Here is a 24,765-nt window from a genome sequence, read left to right as displayed (position 1 = left end):
AAATTTAAACTGCTTTACAATTCTTTGGAGAATGTAGTTACATATAAAAAGTTCGAAAAAATTCCAAAGAAAAATATGGTTGCCCCATGCTACACACACACACACTCACACTCGATCACACACACACACACACACACATCATAATCATTAACATAAGTACTTGCCATGTTAATAACTTCATCCTTGCTTCGATGATAACTTGATGATCAAAAGTAATGGCCATTCACGAATAATTTTTCCTTTCGATTTATTTACAACCAATCAAAAAAAGCTTTCTATTATTCTTTTTAACCAATCGAAACGTCACGCGCTTTTTGACTGCCGATTTCTGGCGGAAATGACCTTCTGTATTCGTCCGAAGGAAACGGCTGAGTCTCAATATTAAGCTCAAAGAGAATGTTTTGTGTATCATTTCACGTGTTTGGGGGCTGCTGTGTAACTCGTCAGTTGTAGTGGACTAATTGCAGGCCGCTAGAATGTTGTACACCCTTGAGAGCGTACGAAAAGCGGAAAACATCGGCGCGAGTTGCACTTTCGATTTGTCGAGGCTCCAGGTTCCTCTCATGGAGTGGTGTGGACACCGAGCCCGTTCTTGACAAACTTCTCGAAGTTGGTGAATGGTTATTTCGAGTTTGTTGCATGAAGTGAAAGCTTAATCATTTTTGTTTGTGTGTGAGTTTCGTGCGTTCGGGAAGGGGGTGCAGAAAGTGATGTAGAAAGCTTGAAACGGAGCGAGTCGGCAGTGCGGAGCACTCTGCGTTATATTCCTTGTAGTATATAGTACTAGTAGTATGTCGTAGTAGTGGACTGTAAATAATGATCGACCGGCGATTTGATACAAGCTCCTGTGGTCCTCTATAGGCGACGAAATAGGTCAAATTTTGTGCATTTTTTAGTGCAAAATTCTTCGATGCCGGAGCGAGTACTGCACCCAGTGCAGTTGTAGTGCAAGTGCACTAGAAAGGCACTACACCCAGTGCCGCCTCTTAGGTAACCATCCACACTTTAGGTATGTGTGTGTCTGTGTCTGTGTCTTTGTGTCTTTGTGTGTGTGTGTGTCTTTGTCTTTGTCTGTGTCTGTTTGTGTATGTGCATGTGTGTGTGTGTGGCATAGGGGGGGTGTTTGTATGTGCGTGCGTGCGAGCGAGCGAGCGTGCGTACGTGTGTGTGTGAACGTGCGTCAGTCGATATGTTTGGCTAGCTGTCAGTGTTGTCGGGTCTGTTAGTTTGATTGTTGTTTCTGTGTGTCCGTATGTATGTCCCAGTGTCTGTCCATACAGGGATACTCAGTGATAAGTACAACGAAACAGTCACGTTTTGTGCTGCAGACGCGGTCAGTTCTGGCTTGTGGCCGCGGTGTACGGAGTGTCCCTGGGAGCCCTCAACGGATGGTCAAGTGTGCTGGACGTTATCCTCAAACCTCACGGCATCGGGGAGGTCACTTGCGATCACCTCTTCTTTCTTCTTCTTCATTTTCTTCTTCTTCTTCTTCTTCTTCTCCTTCTTCTTCGTCTTCAAACAAAATTTTACGCTCATTCGCACAAAGATAGGCCCTACATGCAGGCGAGAGAACACTGGCAGCCACTGTGTGCTTATGTGTGCGCAGGTATTCACACAGACTCACACACACATAAACACGCACTCACACGCATGCGCGCGCGCATACACATACACATACACTTACACACACACACACATACACACACACACACACATACACACATGCGCGCGCACGCACGCACGCACGAACACATACGCACATACACACACACGCACATACACACCCACATACGCGCCCACGCACACACACATACACAAACACACACACTAACACACTAACACACACACACACACTGCGCGCACACACACTGCGCGCACACACACACACACACACACACACACACTCTCTCTCTCTCACACACACACACACACACACACACACACTATGAGTGCATTTTTGCGAAAAGGCTTCATTTCGCTTCTTGCCGGAATTGTTTTCTGAAGTGTGTAAAAAAAAAAAAGGTGTTAGTATCTCTGTTGTCTTCAATGTAATTTCTGTTTTCGCTCCAGAAAGAAGCTGGCTGGATTGGGTTTTATTCCATATGTGGCGCTTGTGTTGTCTCCTTGGTTGTGGCCAGGTAAGCTATGCTCTTAGTATGCTGCGTCAAACGTTATATGGTAATGGAATATTAATTTGTATAGTATTATTTGATTTTGGGGGGTAAATATTTCGTTCTTTTGATGTTATCCTGAAAATGTGATATCAGATGTTGATGGCTTGTTGTCGGACATGGTAATTGTTTGTTTTCACCGAGCTAGTTATTAATGAAAACATGTCAAAAGAATTAGGCCAATGGTTGTTATCTGTGCATCAAGAAACGACGAAGAGTCTTCTGCACTATCAACAAGTCGCGTGAAGCGATATAAACACATTAATTCGTCAATCTGTAGGTATCAAACTAAAAGATAAACACCAAAAACCAGTCATCGCCGAGACTACATTCAGATATAATCTCGGCTAAACTTCCCCGAACACCGAGACGGGTCACTCTCGTCTCCGCGAAGCATGCGAACATTATACTCGACCTATTTTCTTTAATTTTGAGCGCGTTTTTCAAGTTAACATAACATATCTATATATTTTTGAATTCAGGAGAAAACGAGGAATACAATGCAATGATTTTTTAATCTGTAAGTGAAAAATCGTTTTTAATGACAACTTTAATGAGCAAACTAATTAAATAATTGTTAAGCTTCCGAGCTAAAATGCAATACCAAAGTCCGGACTGAGTCAAACATTGCTTGACCAAAATTTCAATCAATTTGGTTAAAACATGAGGGCGTGACAGTGCCGCCTCAACAATCACAAAAAGCCGGATATGACGTCATCAAAGACATTTATCGAAAAAATGAAAAATATATATGTGGGATATTATACCCAGGAACTCTCATGTCAAGTTTCATGAAGATCGGTCAAGTAGTTAAGTTTTGTTTGAATCGCTATACACACACACACACACACACACACACACACACACACACACACACACACACACACACACACACATATATATATACATACACCACGACCCTCGTCTCGATTCCCCGTCTATGTTAAAACATTTAGTCAAAACTTGACTAAATGTAAAAAGTAACATTCTAGCTGTGTCAGCTTCAAAAATTGACATAAAGCGTACGTCTTATGTACAGCATATCTCCTTCATGTATCTCATGCACGGTGTTCTGGGGTATACCTTGTTTATGGTTGGGGTTGGGGTTTTTTTATTTAGAGAATGCTGACAATGCATTTATCGGTTTGCATTTTATTTAGATCTTTTACCGCATCTCACAAAGTAATTAGGCTAACAGGATTCTTCGTTATCACTAACAGGTTAGCGTTGTTCTGCTTCAGGTACGCTGTGTCAGCCTTACCCTGAGGAGGTGTCCTCTTTATCATAATTTGAAGAAGTGACATATTTTATCGCGTCTCAGAAAGGTTGAGGTCCTTCTCTTGCAGGTTTGCTGACTACGTGAGTCGTGTCATGAAGTGGTTGGGGGTGTTTTGCTATCTTCCCTTTCAAGTTTGCTGACTATGTGAGTCGTGTCATGAAGTGGTTGGGGGTGTTTTGCTATCTTCCCTTTCAAGTTTGCTGACTATATGAGTCGTTTCATGAAGTGGTTGGGGGTGTTTTGCTATCTTCCCTTTCAAGTTTGCCGACTATGTGAGTCGTGTCATGGAGTATAGCTGGGGGTGTTTTGCTATCTTCCCTTTCAAGTTTGCTGACTATGTGAGTCGTGTCATGGAGTAGCTGGGGGTGTTTTGCTATCTTCCCTTTCAAGTTTGCTGACTATGTGAGTCGTGTCATGGAGTAGCTGGGGGTGTTTTGCTATCTTCCCTTTCAAGTTTGCTGACTATGTGAGTCGTGTCATGGAGTAGCTGGGGGTGTTTTGCTATCTTCCCTTTCAAGTTTGCTGACTATGTGAGTCGTGTCATGGAGTAGCTGGGGGTGTTTTGCTATCTTCCCTTTCAAGTTTGCTGACTATGTGAGTCGTGTCATGGAGTAGCTGGGGGTGTTTTGCTATCTTCCCTTTCAAGTTTGCTGACTATGTGAGTCGTGTCATGGAGTAGCTGGGGGTGTTTTGCTATCTTCCCTTTCAAGTTTGCTGACTATGTGAGTCGTGTCATGGAGTAGCTGGGGATGTTTTGCTATCTTCCCTTTCAAGTTTGCTGACTACGTGAGTCGTGTCATGAAGTGGTTGGTGTTGTTTTGCTATCTTCTCTTGCAGGTTTGCTGACCACGTGAGTCGTGTCATGAAGTGGTTGGTGTTGTTTTGGTATCTTCTCTTGTAGGTTTGCTTACTACGTGAGTCGTGTCATGAAGTGGTTGGTGTTGTTTTGCTATCTTCTCTTGCAGGTTTGCTGACTACGTGAGTCGTGTCATGAAGTGGTTGGTGTTGTTTTACTATCTTCTCTTGCAGGTTTGCTGACTACGTGAGTCGTGTCATCAATTGGCTGGTGGTGTTTTGCTATATTCTCTTACAGGTTTGCTGACAACGTGAGTCGATGAAGTGGTTGGTGTTGTTTTGCTATCTTCTCTTACAGGTTTGCTGACTACGTGAGTCGTGTGATGAAGTGGCTGGTGTTGTTTTGCTATCTTCTCTCCACCACCTTCTTCTTGCTATTCGCCCTCTCTGCCGCTGGTGTCATACCTGCCTCTGCAGGTAAAGACCCAAACCTACACTGCATTGTCAAAAGCAGAAATGTTTTTCTCTATTTTTTACATTGTTCACTACGTTCATTGCGTCAGTATAACCGAGGTGGATATCAGTCAGTGTGTATCCTCCCTCTTGTCTGTTTCGTTTCCTGTCTAATGGATGATTGCGTCTTTTTCTTTTTTCACATCTGGTGGTATTGGAAATGTGTGTGCGTGTGTGTGTGTGCGTGCGTGCGTGCGTGCGTGCGTGCGTGCCTGTCTGTCTGCCTGAAAGAGAGATCTGAGACAGAAGGGAGAGAGGGAGTTTCAGTATGTCTGTCTGTCTGTCTGTGCGTGAGTAAATGTATATATGTCGATTGGTCCCATTTCCACTTCAGCTGTTATTAATCTTCCCGTATTTTTTTGTATTCTTCAGTGTATTCATTTATATATTTTTCCATCTAGCTCTCTTCTACACCACCATCATCGCGGGCTTCACTGCTCTAAATGCAGCCGTGCCTCTGATGTATGAATTATGCAACGAGCTGGCTTATCCAACAGGCGAGGGGGTGATAAACGGAGTATTAGGCTTGGTCAACAACATCTTTGCCGTCATCTTTCTCTTCGTCATGATGATACCCGGCATCGGTGAGTCAGTGACTATTCTTATCTTCTTCTTTCATGGGCTGAAACTCCCACGTTCACTTATGTTTTTGTACGAGTCGGTTTTTACGCGTATGACCGTTTTGACCCTGCCATTCAGGCAGCCGTACCCCGTTTTCGGGGGAAGCATGCTGGATATTTTCGTGTTTCTATAACCCACCGACATGAATTACAGGATTTTTTCCGTGCGCACTTGGTCTTGTGCTTGCATGTACACTAGCAGGTCTGCGAATACCTGGGAGATCGGACAAATCCCCACCCTTAACCCACTAGGCGCGGCCGGGATTCGAACCCGCGACCTTCCACATAGGAGGCCGATGTCTTATCCACTCGGCCAATGCGCCCGTTCGTCAGTGATATCAAACGCACACTCCTGCCCCTGTGAACAGTTTGGCTTGCCGTCTCCGATCTGGCCAGGCGCCTTTTACATGGGATAAAACCACCCCTCCATTTGGTCACAGACCAAGATGAACAGCCTTGATGCACTCTGTGCACAGGAATGTTTTATGAATTAATTTTATAAAAGCCACTTGAAATCTTTCTTTTTTTTAAATTAAACACGACAACAAGCGGTCAGGTTATTGATTTCTGGTATATGACCAAGTGGAGGGGTGGTCTTACCCTATGTAAAAGTCTGGCCAGATCATATTGGGTGAGCCAAACTGGTCACACAGGAAGGAGTGTTAAAAAAAGAAAGAGCACTTTCTTATTGGGGCTTGTTTTCTGACTGCTTGGATTTCATTTTCTTAGCGTTTACGACCCTTTGCTATTTGATCATTTTTGTAAGCATGATATACGTCCCTTCGTTATTTGGTGGTCATATTGCGTTCTCCGTGCTTAGGTGCCTTTATTGATTCACCTTCACCTTGTGCTCTCGGTGCTTAGGTCTCTTTAATCATTTATTAAGTTGTTCTTGTGATCTGAGCGCTTTCCGATCCCGATGTTACTTGCTCTTAATCTTGTGACCATGGAAAATCGTCAAAAGTTCAAACACCGAAGAAATGTATAAAGTAAAGTCTCAAACTCCCAAATGTAATACGTGTGGTAATCTAAAAATGTGTCAACAAAGTAATGTGTTGTAAACTCCTGGAAATGTGTGAAAGTTTAATAACTCTTAAAAATGTGTGAAAAAGTCAATTAATGTATTGTAAACTCCTGAAAATACGTGAAAAGGGCACTATGAGTTTGTGTGAAAAATGCAATAATTATGTAATATAAACTCCTGAAAATGTGTGAAAAAAAGAGAAAAAAAAGTCTAAAACTCCCCTGATATTTCATACTCTGACCAGTCAACCACTCTATTGCAGGGTCCATGTGGACCAACTGGGTTCTGGCCGGAGCTTCTGCCGTGTGTCTGCCACTCTTGCTCCTGATGAAGGAACAGTACAACAGACTGGAAATTGATGAACACAACCCTCGTCTCTCCATAGAGGTTGTTATTCCTGCACCGCAGCCATCAGACACAAGATCATTGTGATATTAAACATGCCAAGAGACTGTACTTTTGAAGAATTGACTTCTATACGTTTAGTAAGTAAAAGTGGGGTGCGGGTAACCCGCTAGCTTGTCTCCCAGTTTAAAGTTGCTTTTCCAGCACCTCACACATCAGATGTGAAAGCAATGTGATATTAAGATAGTTCATCGGTTTTTGCAAGAGAATAATGAAAAAGCAATCGCCAACCACTCAAAACTACTGTTTTTCTGTCACATGAAAATAAAGATTTCAGTTTTGTTTTGCTAACACCGCATAGTTTGGTTACTGTGAGCAGCTGATCCGTTTTTGTGGGAGGTATTCTTCTTCTTCTTCTGCGTTCGTGGGCTGAAACTCCCACGTACACTCGTGTTTTTTGCACGAGTGGAATTTTACGCGTATGACCGTTTTTTACCCTGCCATTTTGGCAGCCATACGCCGTTTTCGGAGGAAGCATGCTGGGTATTTTCCTGTTTCTATAACCCACCGAACTCTGACATGGATTACAGGATCTTTTTCGTGCGCACTTGGTCTTGTGCTTGCGTGTACACACGGGGGTGTTCGGACACCGAGGAGAGTCGGCACACAAAGTTGACTCTGAGAAATTAGTCTCTCGCCGAACGTGGGGACGAACTCACGCTGACAGCGGCCAACTGGATACAAATCCAGCGCGCTACCGACTGAGCTACATCCCCGCCCTAGGGAGGTATTCAATGCAGTACTAGTTTTCAAACAATCTACTGTGATCATTGTACAGTCTGTTTATTCGACGCCTGATCATAGAGGAAACAACATGATCATAAACTATGCAGAGTTCTCATAACTCTTGCACCAAAGTACATTGTGTCCCTAGTGCTTATTTCCCTTGTTTAACCGGACCACATAATTATGGAATGAGCCCTTTGTAATTGTGCTAACTTATGCAGACAGATTGTGACAATGTGTGAGTGTGTGTGTGTGTGTTTGTGACAAGTATTAAGGTATTGCAACTCTAATGCCTCCACTGCAATGTCATTATTCACAAGTCACAAAACAAAACCACAGGAATCACACTCTCACAGAACACAACAGACGCTTTTTTTTTCTTTTCATTTCTTTAATTAATCACAAATGTGAAACTGGTAGAGTTTTTCAAGTCTGCACTGTCAAAACACAATGAAATATTCATATCTAGTTTCTTATCTCTCCCCTTTTTTCTTTTTTTTCTCCTTTTTTTGGAACAGTAAGAAAATGGATGTCACCAGTCAACAAGCAGTATGAACATGTCTGTGTTTTTTGTTTTGTTAGTTTTTTGTTTGTTCTCTTGTTGCGTTTTGGTGTGTGTGCTGATGTGTGTGTGTTTTTTTGTTGCTTTTTTTTATCGTGAGTACTCATTTCCCTTTGCTTACTTCATGTACATCACAGAACAGTTTCCCATGTGGTTACCTGCTATCATTCATAAACCTGTTTCGCCTCCCAAAGTTTTTGTTTAAGACCAAAGTATGTCTGCACATACAGTCACAAATAACAACTCATTTTCACAAAATAACAGTTCAAATATCACACACACAAAACTAAGATTATCTACAGGTTACGATCCCCCTCTGGGTCGGGCCTGGTGGTGAAATAGCTTCTCTGGTATTCTGTGAAGGCCTTCTCTCGTCGCAGCGTGTTCATATCGATATTCACCAAGCCTTCACTTTTGAGGGCCTTGATGACGAACGCCAGAAGCCCGAAAGTGACACCCAATCCCCAGCCCAACTTCTGGCTCTTAACTGGATAAAAAAAAGAGAACAAGAAGGGCAAAGCCCATACGACTCACATGCTTTACACATTTTTCCTAACAAAATACGTGTGACCTTGACCCAAGGTCAAGGTCATCCAAGGTCATGCAACACAAAGCTGTTAATTCAAGACATAGGAAGTACAATGGTGCTTATTGGCTCTTTCTACCATGAGATATGGTCACTTTTAGTGGTTCACTACCTTATTTTGGTCACATTTCATAAGGGTCAAAATGACCTTGACCTTGATCATATGTGACCAAATGTGTCTCATGATGAAAGCATAACATGTGCCCCACATAATTTTTAAGTTTGAAACAGTTATCTTCCATAGTTCAGGGTCAAGGTCACTTCAAAATATGTATACAATCCAACTTTGAAGAGCTCCTGTGACCTTGACCTTGAAGCAAGGTAAACCAAACTGGTATCAAAAGATGGGGCTTACTTTGCCCAATATATCATATATAGGTGAGGTATTCAATCTCAAAAACTTCAGAGAAAATGGGAAAAATGTGAAAAATAGCTGTTTTTTAGGCAACATTTATGGCCCCTGCGACCTTGACCTTGAAGCAAGGTCAAGATGCTATGTATGTTTTTTGGGGCCTTGTCATCATACACCATCTTGCTAAATTTGGTACTGATAGACTGAATAGTGTCCAAGAAATATCCAACGTTAAAGTTTTCCGGACGGACGGACGACTCGGGTGAGTACATGAGCCAATGTCAAAAGGTGCTGTGGGTACGCTAGGTATTTTATAAGTTCTGTAACTATTTACTGAATGTACACTCAGATGGAACTTTTGGTTTTTCTGAGAGATTAATGAATAAAGATGATCGCAGAGAAAAACCAAAGACTAACTATAAACAGTTAAAATTCTGCTGCTCATTCATTACGCAAAATAGTGCTTTTTAGGGACGTATTTTGACAAGGTGTTTGAGTAATCTCGATAGTTTTATAAAAAATGCTAATAAGCTTTTTTTCTGGGCAGTTGGATTTAAACCAAATGATTGCATAAACCCCAATACATACTTCTGTGTGTTTTTCTTCCCATTTGTCCGTTTTTTAAAGAAATTATTAAAGTTTGAAAATTGCGTGTCTAGCGTGACTCTTTGCGTCACAAAAAATCAAACTTTAAAAAAGCTTCCAAAAAATGTTGTTGTTCAACTAGATACACAAAAGAACCAGTTTTGAACAAAAACTGTCGGTGAAAAGGAAAAACAATGAAAATAACCACTATATTTTGAAGTTTGGTACCATTTCTGGCTAATTTAAGCTTTGTCGTCACAATGTCACACTAGACACTTTTTTATCAAATTTCCTTTTTTTCCACAAATTTTTTAATTTCTTTCTTTTTTTTTGCTAGCAGTCAGAAGCAAATCAAATGACTGCTTCATAATCACAGTTTTTGAAAAGAAGAAATAAAAAGGAATTGTCATTATTGTGTGACAGAACAATTTGTCGTCACAGGTCACACTAGACACACGACGTCATTTGTCCATCCAAACAAAATTTATGTAATTAAAACCACTGTTTTAGAAGATTGATTACGTGCTTTAATTATCGACAAATGCTTGTTCTTCATCACTCTCTTGAGATGACCAGGAAGAAATAATAATGGGCCAGAATTCCCAATCATCTAGGCCGTTTTCTGAACTTCGCGCACGGCGCGCTAGTGTTAAGACCGCGGCCCAAAAAACACAGTCCGGTGCCCAGCGATGCTCGGAATACAAGAAAAGGATGAAAAAAAACCGACCAGGAGTATGCTGCTTACCTGGATAGACAGAACGTATTGAGCAAGGCTTGGAGGGAACACCGGACCGACGAGCGGAGAGCATTGGATCGCGAGAAAGCAAGACATCGTAAACAGTTTAGCAGGTAATTTACAAATCTGTAGAATCTTCTGTCAAGTATCCATCTAATCCAGAGTCGAATTAAAAATTGAGTATGCGAATTTGATTACCTTTCAGTGTACAGACTGTAACGAGGACACTCACACACACACACACACACACACACACACACACACGCGCGCACGCACGCACGCACGCACGCACGCACCCATGCACACACGCATGCAAGCACTCACACACACAAGCAAGCACGCACACACACGCACGCACCGATGCACGCATGCATGCAAGTGCGCAAAATGTGTCAGATTTTGGTAGGTTTAGGAATGTGTTTATGTAAAATTCTTTTTAAAGAAATAAACCAAGAAAAAAACTACCCAATGTTTTGCGCTAAAACCCGTCTCCGGGTTAATAATTTTCAGTTTAAATCGTTTGCTGCAGACCTGCCGTTTCACACCGAGATTATCATTGCATGGACAATTAAAGAACTACAAATATGAGGATACCGATACTCAACATTACAACTCATAATGTGCGGTGTGTGTGTGTGTGTGTGTGTGTGTGTGTGTGTGTGTGTGTGTGTGTGTGTGTGTGTGTCCCAGGGCTCGTGCGAAGAAAGAAAAAAGAAAAAGAGCTCTCCGCTAACTGCAGCAAAAAGGAATAAAACGGCTATTAAAAACATAATTCGTAAAGCGGAGACACCTGCAGACAGGCAGAAGAAGAAAACCAAAGAAAATGCTAAGTTTCGGCAGTGCAAAAGATCTTCCATGACAGATAAACAGAAGAGGGAATTGAACAAAATAAGAATGGACAGATACCACAGAAAACAAGAAAAAGACAATCTGACGAATCTCGCAAGACCAGTGAGCTTTTTGAAGTCAGTAAAAATGGCATTAAATGCCATTTCCAGGAAGCGGGATAAAGAGTCTCTTCAGAAACAAAATTTCATTAAAACGTTACTCAAGCGACAAGCAGTACATCAAGACAGTTGTAGAACTCTCAAGCAACTGTACGTGCGTAAACGTCCGACAGACACAAAAGTGGAGAAATTCTACGACAGGGAATCAATCGATGTGCCTGGAAAGCGTACAGTGTCAAAAGTGTCAATGATCCAGAAGAAAGTTCTGACCAAGAAAGTGGAGGACTTGTTTGAAATGTTCAAATCTAAAAATCCGTTGTACAAAATATCTCTGACCCCTTTTGCACGGAGGCGCCCAAAACACATCCTGCTGTCTACCAGTCGGACTTTTCTGCAGTGCCTCTGTGAGACATGCACCAACCCAATGTTGAAAGTTGACAAGCTAAACCAGCACTTGTCTGCGATAACTTATTTAATCCGCTTTTATGGAATAACCAATATTTTGTTTATGATGGAAATGTACTGTATTTTGAAGATTGGACAAGAAAGGGTCTTGTTAGCGTATATGATGTTTTACATAGAAAAGAGTTTGTTTCCTATCAGTTCATTTGTGATGTTTTATGAAAATCCCCAAAGAGAATTTTGAAATATAACATGGTTCGTGCTGTTGTTGTAAATGTTATTAATAAGATGATGCACGGAAAGGAAGAAATTGATTTGAAGGATATCCCCTCTTATCGTGGTAAGAAAGTACACGACGCACAACAGTTTAGAAAAGAATTAGTAAGCATGAAACTTGTTGAACCGTGTGCAATTGGATTTTGGAGGAGGAAATTTAATTATGAAATTGACAAGAAAGATTGGCTGATGAGTTTTGAATCGGTTAAAGAGACAAGGCTACGAGTATTACAATGGAAATTACTTCACAATATTTACCCCACAAATATTATGTTATGTAAAATGAAAGTTGTGGAAGACAATATTTGTTCACACTGTAGTAATAGCATTGACTATATAGAACACTTTTTTTTCTTTGGCCCAGTGGTGCTTGAGTTTTGGAAACAAATTGAATTTTATATTTGGGTACAGTTGGATAAACAGATAAAGTTAACTGTGCATGAAATCATGTTTGGAGTTAAAAATCGAAAAATGCATGCAACTCTGTTGAAAGAATTAAACTGTATAATTTTGGTTGCTAAAATGTGCATAAGTATTTATAAGAAAACCAAGGCTTCAATGCCTCTTTTTGTTATCTTCGAAAGGCAACTGCAGATCAGAAATATTTATTTTTGATTAAAAAGTTCCAAGACAAATATTTAGTAATTTTTTTTTAATAAAAACAATTGTAAATGTTACCTCCACCATCATTACCCCCTGACCCCCCTCCCCCTTTTCACTCTCTCTCTTTCCCTCTATCTCTCTCTCTCTCTCTCCTCTCTCTCTCTCTCCTCTCTCTCTCTCTCTCTGTCTCTCTAAAGATGTCTTTATAATGAATTGTCAGAATGTATTCCAAATGAGTGTGGTCAATTATGTATCTATACATCCGTAGATGCCTTTCGTCTGTTTCATGAATTTTAATACTATAGACTTTTTGAAAGGTAAATGTTGAAGGATGAAAGAAAATATATTGTGAGTGGACGAATGCATGTTATTCATTAAAAGCCCCACAATGATGTGCTTGGGAACAAATAAAAAAAAAAGAAATAAAAAAAAAAGACTCCAACATTACAAACCTTAAAGGCACAGTAAGCCTCCCGTAAACCATCACAGATACTGTCAGGCTTTTACACACAGTACAAACACCCTTCCATGTGAACGCTCACTAAACGGGAACATCCTAGGTGCCCTACGTAAAGAGCGAGCAATTTTTACAGAATTAATTTTGCGGATTGTCTCAGAGACAATCGGACCGTGGTGCGTTTTGGCGCTAGACCTAACTTTTAAAATCTAAATAATAAATTGACAGCTTGTTACACAAACATTCTTAAATCATAAAAGAATTCTTTTTTCATCAAGACAAGATCAGTACAATTCGAAGTTTTTAAAGTTTGAAAAAAGAAAAGCCCGGAAGCAGGGTCACGCAAGGTCGTGGTTCTCGTAGCAGACGACGGTTTATGCCTATCGCCAATTCCTCTGAACAGTCAAAAGCCATCGCTCACCCCGTTTGTTTCGTGCATAGTCAGATAAGCTCACATCGAGTCGCATTCAAATTACTAACTGACGACTACATTGTGAAAAAGGGAAACTAAATGTGACGCAGGTCTTCCATATTTGTATCATCTATGGAGGACATCAAACCCTGGAAATGTGGAAGTTTCAAAGATGTAGCCCTCAAAACATTCAAAACAATGATACTTTTTACTTTTTGTTCACCTTAGACGGCCTGCTATGACCTTGATATTTGACAAGGGAGAACCAAACTCGCACATATTTGGATTTCATCAAAACATAGAAGTATGGGAAGTTTAAACGCTTTCGCTACAAAGCATTTTGAGAAAATTCCAAATTATTCCCTTTTTGACCCAAAGACAACGTTCCCCACCGTGACCTTGACATTTGACAAAGGTCACCCATATTTATATCATGTGTGTAGGCTATCAAACTCTGGAAATTTGTGAAGTTTCAAAGATGTAGCCCCAAAAACATAAAAAACAATGATACATTTTTTTCTCCTCATTAAGCCAGACCTGCTATGACCTTGCTATTTCACAAGAGTAAACCAAATTGAGCATCAGGATTGGATATTATCTCAACAACGAAGTGTGTGACGTTTAAAAGCTGTTGCTTTAAAACTTTTCGAGAAAATACCAATTTATCACTTTCTGACCCAATACGACCCCGCCGTGACCTTGAAATGTGACGAAGGTCAACTACTCTCTCACCATGTCTGGAGGTCATACAATCATACAAGTATGTGAAGTTTCAAAGCTTTGACTTCAACAATATCTGAGAAAACCTCAAATTAAAGAACTTTTGTATGGAGCACATACCGTTTGTGACTGTGATAGCAATAAATGAATTCATGTTGCTAACATACACATTTTATGCGCTTTTACCTTGATTATATTTAATCTACACCCCAATACTCATATGCGAGCTCAGTAGAAATGAAAGTTCTAGAAAAAAAAATGGAAAAAATCAGGTTTATGTCCTTACATGCCACAAGAGACACTCGTCAAGCCTCAACCTAACGGCCAAATAACGCAGCCGTTGTGAAATATGTTCCCTTCTCTCCTTTAGAAACTACATACTGAATGTGTTAAGCGACTCAAATCATCAGTCTTTTTACTTTGGATGAACTTTGATTTTGGAAGTTTTCAGACAGCACCTTTTGACATTGGCTCACATAGACTCACTTTTGCTTCGCATGTGAGTCAAAAATGAATGTGGCGCTATGGGCTGGTCTGACCAAATACTATAATGGACTCAAACCTGGGAATTTTTTTTTTGTTCCGCCGAAAATGCAAAAGTGTCCGCCGAAAAAATAAAGGAGGGAGGCACACAAAAAAAGCACCGGTTACTTTGACCTTTGCGCAAAAGCCCGCGAAAACTTTCCGTACTTTGTTCACGCACTGCTACCACCCGCCTCAGTTATTGAACTTTTATGTTTGAAAGTAAACCAGATTGAACAGATTGTGTTACAAGTGACATTTTCCTGTTTGTCTCAACAGATCAATGTTTTTACAAATTTAAACCATAATACATGTATATATTTTTTTTCTTCAAAAAAGCAAAAATTGGTACATTTTTGTACTAAAAACTCTGATTCTAAAAACAGAATTTAATGGCAAACTTGGAGCTCAGATGACACCAGATTGCACCATCTGGGTTCTTTGGAGAAAAAAATTGTCCGGGGAGCATGCCCCCGGACCTCCCTAGTAAGGCTTGGCGCTTCGCGCCGTCGACTTGACGCCTTCAGTTATAAATGTTCCGCCTTTTTTACAATTTTCAATTCCCATGCCCGTCAAAAACGGGAACAGCAACAATACATGTGCAAAAGAAGCATAATTATAATATGCTTGTTTGGAATTTTTTTTAATGTATTAAGTCATTCCACATCTCTTCTGAATCTGTTGCTCTCTCCAGGAGAAGGAAATGCCAAACAATGAAAGAGTAAACCCAGAATGATTTAGCATGTGTTTGTGTGTGTGTGAGGAAGCTTTAGGAATTAATAATCATACACCCTAAGCAGGTTATTGGAGAGTCATTTGACAACCAGACATAATAGAGCAGGAGGTGTACACACTGACTACCGTATTTGACGGACTACAAGCCGCGACTTTTTTTTTTTAAATCGCATTGCGGCTTAAAAAGATGCGGCTAAAACGTTACCTAAACTTGAATAGCATTCACCTAATGGAAGTCGCCGCGGATTTTCATTTCGCTCGATTAGCGATTACCGGTACTTTATTAGCTCTCTACTCAAAACTCGGCGCTTTTCTCTTTCTTTCGCAAATATTCGTTTGTTAACAAGTCATCGTGACAAGATAGCGTAGAGAGAAACACCGGATGTATCAGGATCTCGCGCGCGCGATAGTTGGAGGAGCGAGAGCCGCCATGTTGTGTTTTCGTCTGCTCGAAATGTGCGCAAAAGTCGTAAATCATCCCAAAAAAGCTTATTCCGGACGGGACTACATGTGTGTGTTGGTTACAAATTGTGTGTGTGATCTTTTTCTTCAAACTTTTTCACTTTTCTTCTTTGTTTCACTTGTTTATTCTCGGAGCCGATTTCGCCAAATACCGTACTTTCGTTCGCCTGGGTTTTTTTATCGATTGACACGATCTGATCATATTTTTTTCGACGGCGGCTAATATAGTGACGAGGCCTATACGTGGCTCGTCCCAATTTTTTTTTTTAAAGTCGGGGGTGCGGCTTATAAAACGGTGCGTTTTGTAATCCGTCAAATACGGTAATTAGAGATAAGGAGAGTTTCGACTTCAAAAGAACCATTTCTCTGTTTGAGCTTTTTGACACATGTTCAAAATGTGACAAACGTAATCAGATCACCAGGTGTCCATCAAGCCTTAAAAGACTTAAGAAACTTACTAAAGACCAAATATTTCATGTGCACATTTTTGACACAGATCCAAGCAAATCCGTTACTTACATGCAGTTCCGAAGACACTGCCGGTGGTCAGGCCTGCGACAAAATGATTCAAAGGGTCGTCTTTACCACGGATATTTGCCACTGCACACGTTGTTGCTGCAAACATGCCTCCTGCTGCGACTGCACACAAAAATATGTATAAATGAAACCATATGAAGACTTGTAGCACAGGTGATTTTAGGTTTTTCTTCCTCTTTGATCTGTTTATTTCAGTTGAGATTTTTACATTGCATACAGCTATACTTGCTGAACATACTCAATCCACTGGCAAATGTCTCTTCCCTCAGTCAATTTTTTTCAAAAATCAGGGTCACCTAACTGTTTTTTTGTGTCATATGTGCGTGTTTTCACATGATCGGCACAAAAAGTATGCTTCCATACAGAGAAGGATGTTCGTAGCAGTGAATTGTGACTTTTTATTTTATAATTGCTACATTTGAAGTTGTCCAAAATCACAAGTTTGTTTAAAGGCACAGTAAGCCTCCCGTAAACCATCACAGAGCTCCCCGAGCGTCTACATATAGTACAAGCATACTTCCATTTGAACGCTCACCGAACGGGAACATCCTGGCTGCTTTCTGTCGAGCGTAAGAAATTTTCAAAGAATTTATTTTCGTGGACTTAGCCTCAACAGCAATGGCGCCTCGTTTTGGTGCTGGACGGCTGTTATGAATACCGGAACAGTAAGCCTCCCCTAAACCATCACAGATACTGTCAGGCTTTTACACACAGTACAAACACCCTTCCATTTGAACGCTCACCAAACGGGAACATCCTAGGTGCCCTACGTAAAGAGCGATCAATTTTTAAAGAATTAATTTTGCAGATTGTCTCGAACACTTTTTGGACCCATCCTGAACTCAGGTCAAACATGAGTTACTTCCCTTCGGGTCTCATTCTATCGATGTAAACTGGCGATAGCCGTGAATCGATGATTATCAAAATGTTTTTGGACCGTGGTGCGTTTTTGCGCTAGACCTAACTTTTAAAATCTAAATAATAAATTGACAGCTTGTTACACAAACATTCTTTAATCATAAAAGAATTCTTTTTTCATCAAGACAAGATCAGTACAATTCGAAGTTGTGAAAGTTTGAAAAAAGAAAAGCCCGGAAGCAGGGTCACGCAAGGGTCGTAGCAGACGACGCCGGTTTATCAGTGCATATCGCCGTTCCTCTCAACAGTCAAAAGCCATGGCTAGAGTTCTTGTGAACCACAGCCGTTTGTTTCGTGCATAAAAACGTGCTATTGTAAATAGTCGCATTCAAATAACTAACTGACGACTACATTGTGAAAAAGGGAAACTGGATCACACGGGTTCACGATGGCTCAGGGGTAAGATAAACCACGCAAAAATAAATTCTTTGAAAATTGTTCGCTCTTTACGGAGGGCACCTAGGATGTTCTCAATCGGTGAGTGTTTAAATGAAAGGGTGTTTGTACTGTGTGTAAAAGCCTGACCGTATCTGTGATGGTTTACGGGAGGCTTACTGTGCCTTTAAGTGAACCCTTATTTTGAAACCAATGGTGATCACCATCATTTGGTAGTCAAAGGGAGATAATTCACAACTCCAACATTGTTTTCACATAGAGCCTTTGTTAGCCTGTAAATTTAATTTGCCATGATTTTGTTTGTTATACAATTATTAAAATATAAAACTTGTTTGAAATCAGAGGCAAAATGCTCAGTTATTTTGAAACATGCTGTAATCAAACAATGATATTAGTAAGAATTTGTATTTAAATGTAATACGCATGTTGTAGTGTTTTGTTTGTCTTTAAGTTACAACTTACATACACCACCACTTCAATCTCAATGTGAAATAATAAATTTGATTTGATTTGATTTGATTCTGCATTGTGCTGTGCTAAACCCCGTGTCTGGATCAAGACATTTTTTAATGCTGTCGTTTTGTTCCCAGGAAAGGGAGCTAAGTCAATTTGTTGTCTTTTTGTAGAGAATTGAATGAACATTCATGTGTAGCCAAATTCCTTTGACTATAAAAGCAATTCTAATTCTCAGCATTTGATTTAAATCGTAAACCATGCATTTTCACATTTCTGACATTGTGTCTAGATCGCAGTGCGCACATAGCGTGCACAGGGTAGGCGTGTTTGTTGAAGTATATTGATCTTTAAATTGTTAGAAGAAATTTAAAAAATACATGGAAAGTGAAGAGGAAGACTTATTTGGTGGGGATAATGATGATTCTCTCAAGCAATGATGGCAAGAGGCACCATCCCCTGCTTTGTGGCTGACTGGTTGTCACCATGAATCAGAATGACATTGACACTCGGTAGTGGCAATTTAACAAAATAACAAAAAGCTGAAGAACAAAATCGCTATATAAAAACAAAACTCAAAACATCTTACCAAATAAAAGTTAATTGTATTAGCATTGATCCTGTTAATTGTCAAGTTTTTTTTATAAAAATGTTTAGCGAGTAATGGTAATTTTAAGCATGCAGGGGATGTTCACTCAATTTCTTCCGGGCAGACAGCAATGCAAAAGATTTCAAACCAGCTGGCACTTAAGGGGTTAAAGAGGTGGAAGTCTTAACTCAGGGGGTCTTAAAACTATGAATAGAAGCTGTAGAGGGGATTCCATTTCTACTGTAGCACTATTAGTATTAGCAGAGGTCAAATTTGAAGCTAATATCACTGTCAGCAATACTTACACATGGGCAAACTGTACTTTGTCAGCCTTATCAGGAGGTTGGATCCCAGTGCTGGATTGTCAGGTGTTGTTGATGTCAAGCCAGCTAGCACAGCGAAGCTTGTTCCTGAAAGAATTGGTGAAGGCCATTAGGTTAAACACAATTGACAACAAAAGTATACAAACTGCATACATGAACTTCAATCAAATTTTCAGTTTACAAAGAATCAGTAAACAACTGCAATCTTCTCTCTTGTTAAATTTATCCACATGCATGGATGGCCAAATCGTCCGCCCGATCACCAGGGGCGAGTAAAAAAATCTTCTGTGCTACATGTAGTAGAAACCGCCTGGCAACTCGCCCGGCTGGCCAGTGAACATTCTGGTCCAATGCAACACTTTTGGTTGTAATATCGAGTTTATGTCACACGCTTTCCTTCTTTGCCACTACTAAAGCAAACGTGTGCAAGATTGTATGTTACACGCTTTAGGAGCATGGCAAGAACGGATTCAAACTCAAAATCGTCCCTCCAAAAGCCAAAAAATGCACACACGACTTTTATTTCTCCTGCTGTTATCGTTTCTTCTCTTTGCAAATTCTTCAACGCTCAGAATACTGAAAACGGCATCCCAGACGACAGTACTGTTTCCATACGCGAATTTAGCTTCCCTTGGAAAGTGGCTCGCTCAGGAGGCCTGTTAGTCTGACACTATAAGGACAGAGTTCTGAACATAGATGACAAAGATTCCGGAATGAACAAACATTTCGCGGATGCAGACACAGAAAGACGTCATGAAGAATTCGATGCTTCAAAAGATACAGACTGTGACGATGACTGTGACGTCATTCACATATATGGCCCAAAGTCAGAATAGGTGTCCATTTTTGTGACATACAAAATCAATTTTAAAAATGAACATTTTCTTTGTTTTGAAAATAGAGATGTGTTTTAGAGCATAAATACGCAAGGAACAGCTATGATTTAAGAAAACTCATGTTTGATCACTTCACAGATTCAGGTTTAAAAGTTTGCAGGAGTTCATAACTTCACACCGTCACAAAATTTAGACTTGTTAAATCATTGTTGCTACATGTATTGGGTCTGTTTTAGACATCTGAGCAAATTGCTACAGCAAATTACTTTGCATTTCAAGCAAGTTAAACTTGTTTTGGCCACGCATGATGCAGATGTGAACTCCATTAATGGGAAGTTCATAACTTCACATAATTTACTTTTATTGGTATAATAAATTTAATTTATACAGGCAGGAAACAATTTGTTTTGTTTTTTAATCTGAAAAAGGTGAGCTGGAACATGAAGGTAATTTTTGAAGATGAAGTGTGGAGAAGATTTTTTGGTTATCTGTATTATTTATAGAAATTAATATTGTCACAATTTTTTCACAGCAAATATTGGCATAAGTTATCATTAAATCTACAATTTTGCTGTTTTTGTGCAAAATGTGCTTGAAAAGTACCATCAAAAGGATTTCAATACACCAAAATGTTTGTCTGACTCAAAGAGTTGGCAGAAACTGAAAGTTTTTTTAGAATGTCCTACTCCTAGGAGTTCATAACTTCACACCGTGACATCACAAACTATGGCTAATTCAAACCAAAGTAAGAAAGTGCATATGTCATCTTATTTTCTCTCCAGCTACTCTTTGTAATCAACATACAACTAAGTAATAAAAGTAAAACATTTGTGAAAACAAACGATAACAAAAATCATAAAATGTGAGCGTGCGCATAACTTCACAAGAATTTTTGTTATGTTGGTCTCTAGTACAGTTACTGTATAATATATTTGCAAAACAATGACAAACTGAGAACACAGAGTTATAGTATAGGCTAAAGCTGCACTTATATTACAAAATCAGATTTTAATTGCCAAAATAAAACAAATTGTTTGAAACTTGTGAAAGTTCATAACTTCACATCAATCACACATTTATACTAAAATAACTAACTAAAGTCTCTTGCAAATAATTCTAAACAACTTAATGATTTACTTAACCAAACTCAGTCATGAAAACTGTTACCGAAATCATTATTTAGTTAGTGTTTATGTCAGCTGACTGTGTGTTCATAACTTCACATCATTTATTTAACTGAAAAGCTACGTACTAAAATCTGCTGGTAAATTAAAATAAAAATGACATCAAACTGTAACAGCCTACTCTGGAGAAGAGCAGCACATCATTTGAGGTAGTGATTTAGTGTAGTAAATTAATTATTGTGTATAAATCATACTCATGGCATGTGTTCATAACTTCACACCGTGGGGCTGAGGGTCAGTTGATGTGAAGTTATGTACACCGTGCAGTCAACCCAGATTCATGCTGGAATTATCAAAATGTAATTTTGAGGGTTGATATTCAGAAAACTTCTTACAAAATGTCCAGATAAAGTCAAATGTACTCTTTTGCTATTAACAAGGCATTATTTTAAACACGCCCTTGAAAAATGAGCTTGAGTTATGTGAAGTTATGAACTTCATGACAAAACGGCTAAGTACTTCAGAAAGAAACAGTCAGCAGCCAGTAGATTCTTTTTGTGATGAAAATCATGGTACAGTGTAATTTGGAAACTGAAAATAGTCATTTTACATATATTTTGGGTTTTGACATGAGTTAGTAACTCTCACATAAAAATAGTGCGCAAGACACAGAGAAAATGGCTAACTAAAGCATACTGCTTGACTTTAGTGACAAAAATTGCTTAGTATCTAAATCTAATGTACTTTTATATATGCAAAATTGCTGTTCCACTACAACCTTAACTTTCATGGCTAGCATTTAAGGACAAAAAACACTCTCAGTGGAGATAGTAGGAAAGTTCATAACTTTCTCACAAGAATTTTTTATTTCTCAATTACTCAAACACCAATGAATGAACTTGATGCAAACTTTCAGTGTGACTGCTGCTAGTGGATCCAAATGCATTACAAAGCTAGGTGTTCCCCAACCAGTCAATTTACTCATTTTATAAGGCAAAAGGTTGGAAAGTTCATAACTCTTTTTTCACAAGAAAATCTGCACGTAAACTTCAAACTACTTTTGAACATGCAAAAACAAGTCAAACAACCCTTTTTATGTTTTATACCTCTGCAAAACATACTGTAAAATACTTTTTTACAAAAATATATCAGGTTTCAATCTTTAATTATTATTTAGAGCTGATCAGTGAACAAAAATGAAGTCTTACGGAAATAGTTATGAACTTTCTGTGAAATTTTGTCTCCCCATTTTCTGCAGGCTCACTGACAAAATTCAAAAACTTTGCTTTGTCAAAGGTACATTTGAGTTTTACTGGCTCAGTGAAAAGTCATTCATGACATTCTGTCCCATAAATATGACAGAGTAGACCATGTTTCAATATGCTGTAAGGTCATGTCACAAAAAATGGCCAAAATGTAGTGCTGCTGACTTCAGATAATGGCGACATTTTCATTAAAAACAACAACTGAGCACACAATGTTTCTCTAGGTGTGTACTTCATACTTTTTTTTACAAGTCTCATTAATCTTTACAAGGATTTTATTTTTCTTTGATGTACAAATCAGGTTAGAGCCAAGGTTGCACAGCTATTTCAGCTGTGGACACCATTTCAGACTTAAGGCCATGTATACCGAGACGTCATTCACAGTTGTTCGGTCACTTCCGTCAAAAAGTAGATCTCTCCACAATGGCTGTTCCTGTGTTTAGGTTTGTCAAGCTTGAGTATACAACACGTGTTTGTTCTCTCCTCTGTTGAAGCTGTGAGACATAAATGCTATTCCGATTTGGTCGTGTGACAGAGTTTTCTTCCACACTCGATTAGCTGATGTCTAACTCAGCCTGACGGCTTCGTTAGACAATCAACGTAATCTCGTGTGGAAGAAAACGTCTGTCACACGACCAAGTCGGAATAGCAGGTACTAAGCCATATGAACACTGCAGATGCTGCAACTGTGGTATGTACCGGGCCAGCGAAATTTCTGGTGGGCTAGTAACTTTCTTGAAGTTACTCACCCGGTTGGCGAGTTAAATTTTGTAGATTTGGCCATCCCTGCACATGTACATCTTGTGTGTGTGTGTGTGTGTGTGTACCACTGCATATATATATATGTTCGGCACCCCCACCGACAGATCGACAGATCTAGAAGTACTGAAAGTGATAAATGAGGAATGTGTGTATGACTCACTGCATGTGTGTTGTTGTTACTTTCCTTTTAACCAAAGCAGGCGTACAAAAACAATTCACAATACCTTTCACAATCTATTTTACGGTAAAGTCTTTACTAATGACGAAGTACTGTTGTTCGCAATCAAGTAAACTGTCAACAAACCTAGAGCACCAGTGTAGGCCGACATAGTCAGCGTCTTCTTCAAGCACTCATCACCATCTTTTACACTGTAAAACGGGTAGAGGGAAAATTTGCTGGGCCTGGGTGGAAAGTACTTCTGGCGGTGTTCTTCAGACATGATTCCAGTGTTTGACACCGCTACTCGCTTCTGCACTATGAAGGACACCGGATGTATCGGAGGTTGTTTCGGTTAACTTCCTGTTTAGGGTTTGGGACTCTTTGGGTATGGCGCGGTAGCCTCCCTTGCACTGTTATTCCACTTATCTTCATTTTTCAGTCCACCTGCCTGCGAGGTTCAAGTCCCAAGAAATATGTCTCTGTATTCCTATCGTATCACTCTGCTCCTGTTTTGTTTTCTTTCACCCACATTTTCCCTTCTTTTTTTGACGGGTTTCTGGACAGCAAACTCGAAAACAAATTCTTTTCATCACAAAAGCGATCTTTGGAATTGACTGACGTAGTCCGAAGAATTCATGCATCAACTTACGTCACGTATTCGACGTCATCGCTTCGCATACCTTATGGTCTCGGTATTTCGTTGGCCTTCATATTTCCAGAGATAGGGGAAAGGCTCCTAATATGGACCACCTCCTGTTCTGACAAACTAACGGCGCTAGAGCGCTCAAAACAATTTCATTCGCTGTATTCACCCTCTCTGGATAACTTGCACATGTCAAAACAGTTGCAGAAACACAAACCTCAAAACCGTTAGGTTTTTTCTCTTTTTTCACTTTTGGCAGTGTTCACTCTAAATTTGCCGCCTAAAACGGACTCAGTCGTTTCTCAGTGTCCACAGCCAAAGCTTTTATCACACAAAAATTGCTATATATGACAGCTAAGACGGTATTTGTTACATTTTAGCAGTGTTGACCCCGAGTTTCTCCTGCAAATAAAAAATAATAGCAAAATCTCAAAGTATGTGCGAGTCCCCTAATATGGACCACCTTCAACAAATCGAAGAAAATAAAAGCTAAAGGCTATTTTCATTAATTCATTAAGAAGCTTGCTGGAAATAACCTATAACTAGCCCTCGAGATTTAAAAAAAATATAACAAAAAGTCTTCTTTTCGTGGAAGTTGATAATTTCACTTATTTTCACTCTGTTTTTGATAAGCTTCTTTAGTTTCCTGGTGTGCTTCAAATAATGCTCTCATCGACCCGAAACAGATAAATCTAAAGCATATTTTAATTAGTCTGACTTGTACACTAAGTTGTATCATGTTATTTTGAAGTATAGGGGGCTTTTTACAGTGATTCGTGAAGGCCGCTTGACTGGTCCATATTAGGCGCCCAGGCTCCTAATATGGACCATTTGAGATTTTTTTCTGTATTTAATTTTTGCTGAATGTC

General features: G+C 39.6%; 2 protein-coding genes across 3 annotated transcripts in view; one reads left to right on the top strand and one right to left on the bottom strand.

The window, feature by feature from the left end:
- The window catches only part of LOC138967139 (solute carrier family 49 member 4 homolog), a 49,716-nt gene extending 42,049 nt beyond the window's left edge, over positions 1–7,667 (top strand). For both annotated transcript variants that reach the window (XM_070339637.1, XM_070339636.1), the window contains exons 10-15: positions 1,329–1,437; positions 2,071–2,138; positions 4,604–4,722; positions 5,160–5,342; positions 6,665–7,146; positions 7,535–7,667. In XM_070339637.1, coding sequence (XP_070195738.1) covers positions 1,329–1,437; positions 2,071–2,138; positions 4,604–4,722; positions 5,160–5,342; positions 6,665–6,834 — 649 coding nt within the window. In that variant the 3' untranslated portion in view covers positions 6,835–7,146; positions 7,535–7,667. The remainder of the gene's footprint in view (positions 1–1,328; positions 1,438–2,070; positions 2,139–4,603; positions 4,723–5,159; positions 5,343–6,664; positions 7,147–7,534) is intronic.
- A 553-nt stretch (positions 7,668–8,220) lies between these two features.
- LOC138967142 (NADH dehydrogenase [ubiquinone] 1 alpha subcomplex subunit 11-like) lies at positions 8,221–23,600 on the bottom strand. Its single transcript, XM_070339641.1, has 4 exons — positions 23,398–23,600; positions 19,089–19,193; positions 16,410–16,529; positions 8,221–8,582 (listed from the first exon to the last, which is right to left on the bottom strand). The coding sequence occupies exons 1-4, from the start codon at positions 23,531–23,533 to the stop codon at positions 8,392–8,394; spliced, it is 552 nt and encodes a 183-aa protein (XP_070195742.1). The 5' UTR covers positions 23,534–23,600; the 3' UTR covers positions 8,221–8,391.
- Between the last annotated feature and the right edge of the window lie 1,165 nt (positions 23,601–24,765).

The sequence above is a fragment of the Littorina saxatilis genome, linkage group LG5, assembly GCF_037325665.1.
Source record: "Littorina saxatilis isolate snail1 linkage group LG5, US_GU_Lsax_2.0, whole genome shotgun sequence".
In the NCBI taxonomy this organism is placed as follows: Eukaryota; Metazoa; Mollusca; class Gastropoda; order Littorinimorpha; family Littorinidae; genus Littorina; species Littorina saxatilis.
Note: the sequence above shows the minus strand (reverse complement) of the source record. Positions and strands in the feature narration are given on the sequence as shown.

Bases quoted from the DNA above. Each gene is read 5' to 3' on its own strand.
- LOC138967142 (XM_070339641.1), bottom strand. From the start codon at position 23,533: ATGTCTGAAGAACACCGCCAGAAGTACTTTCCACCCAGGCCCAGCAAA. The intron at 19,194-23,397 runs GTTTGTTGACAG...CAATTCTTTCAG, and splicing joins GGCCTACACTGGTGCTCTAG to GAACAAGCTTCGCTGTGCTA. The intron at 16,530-19,088 runs GTAAGTATTGCT...TTTTGTGTGCAG, and splicing joins AAAGTACAGTTTGCCCATGT to TCGCAGCAGGAGGCATGTTT.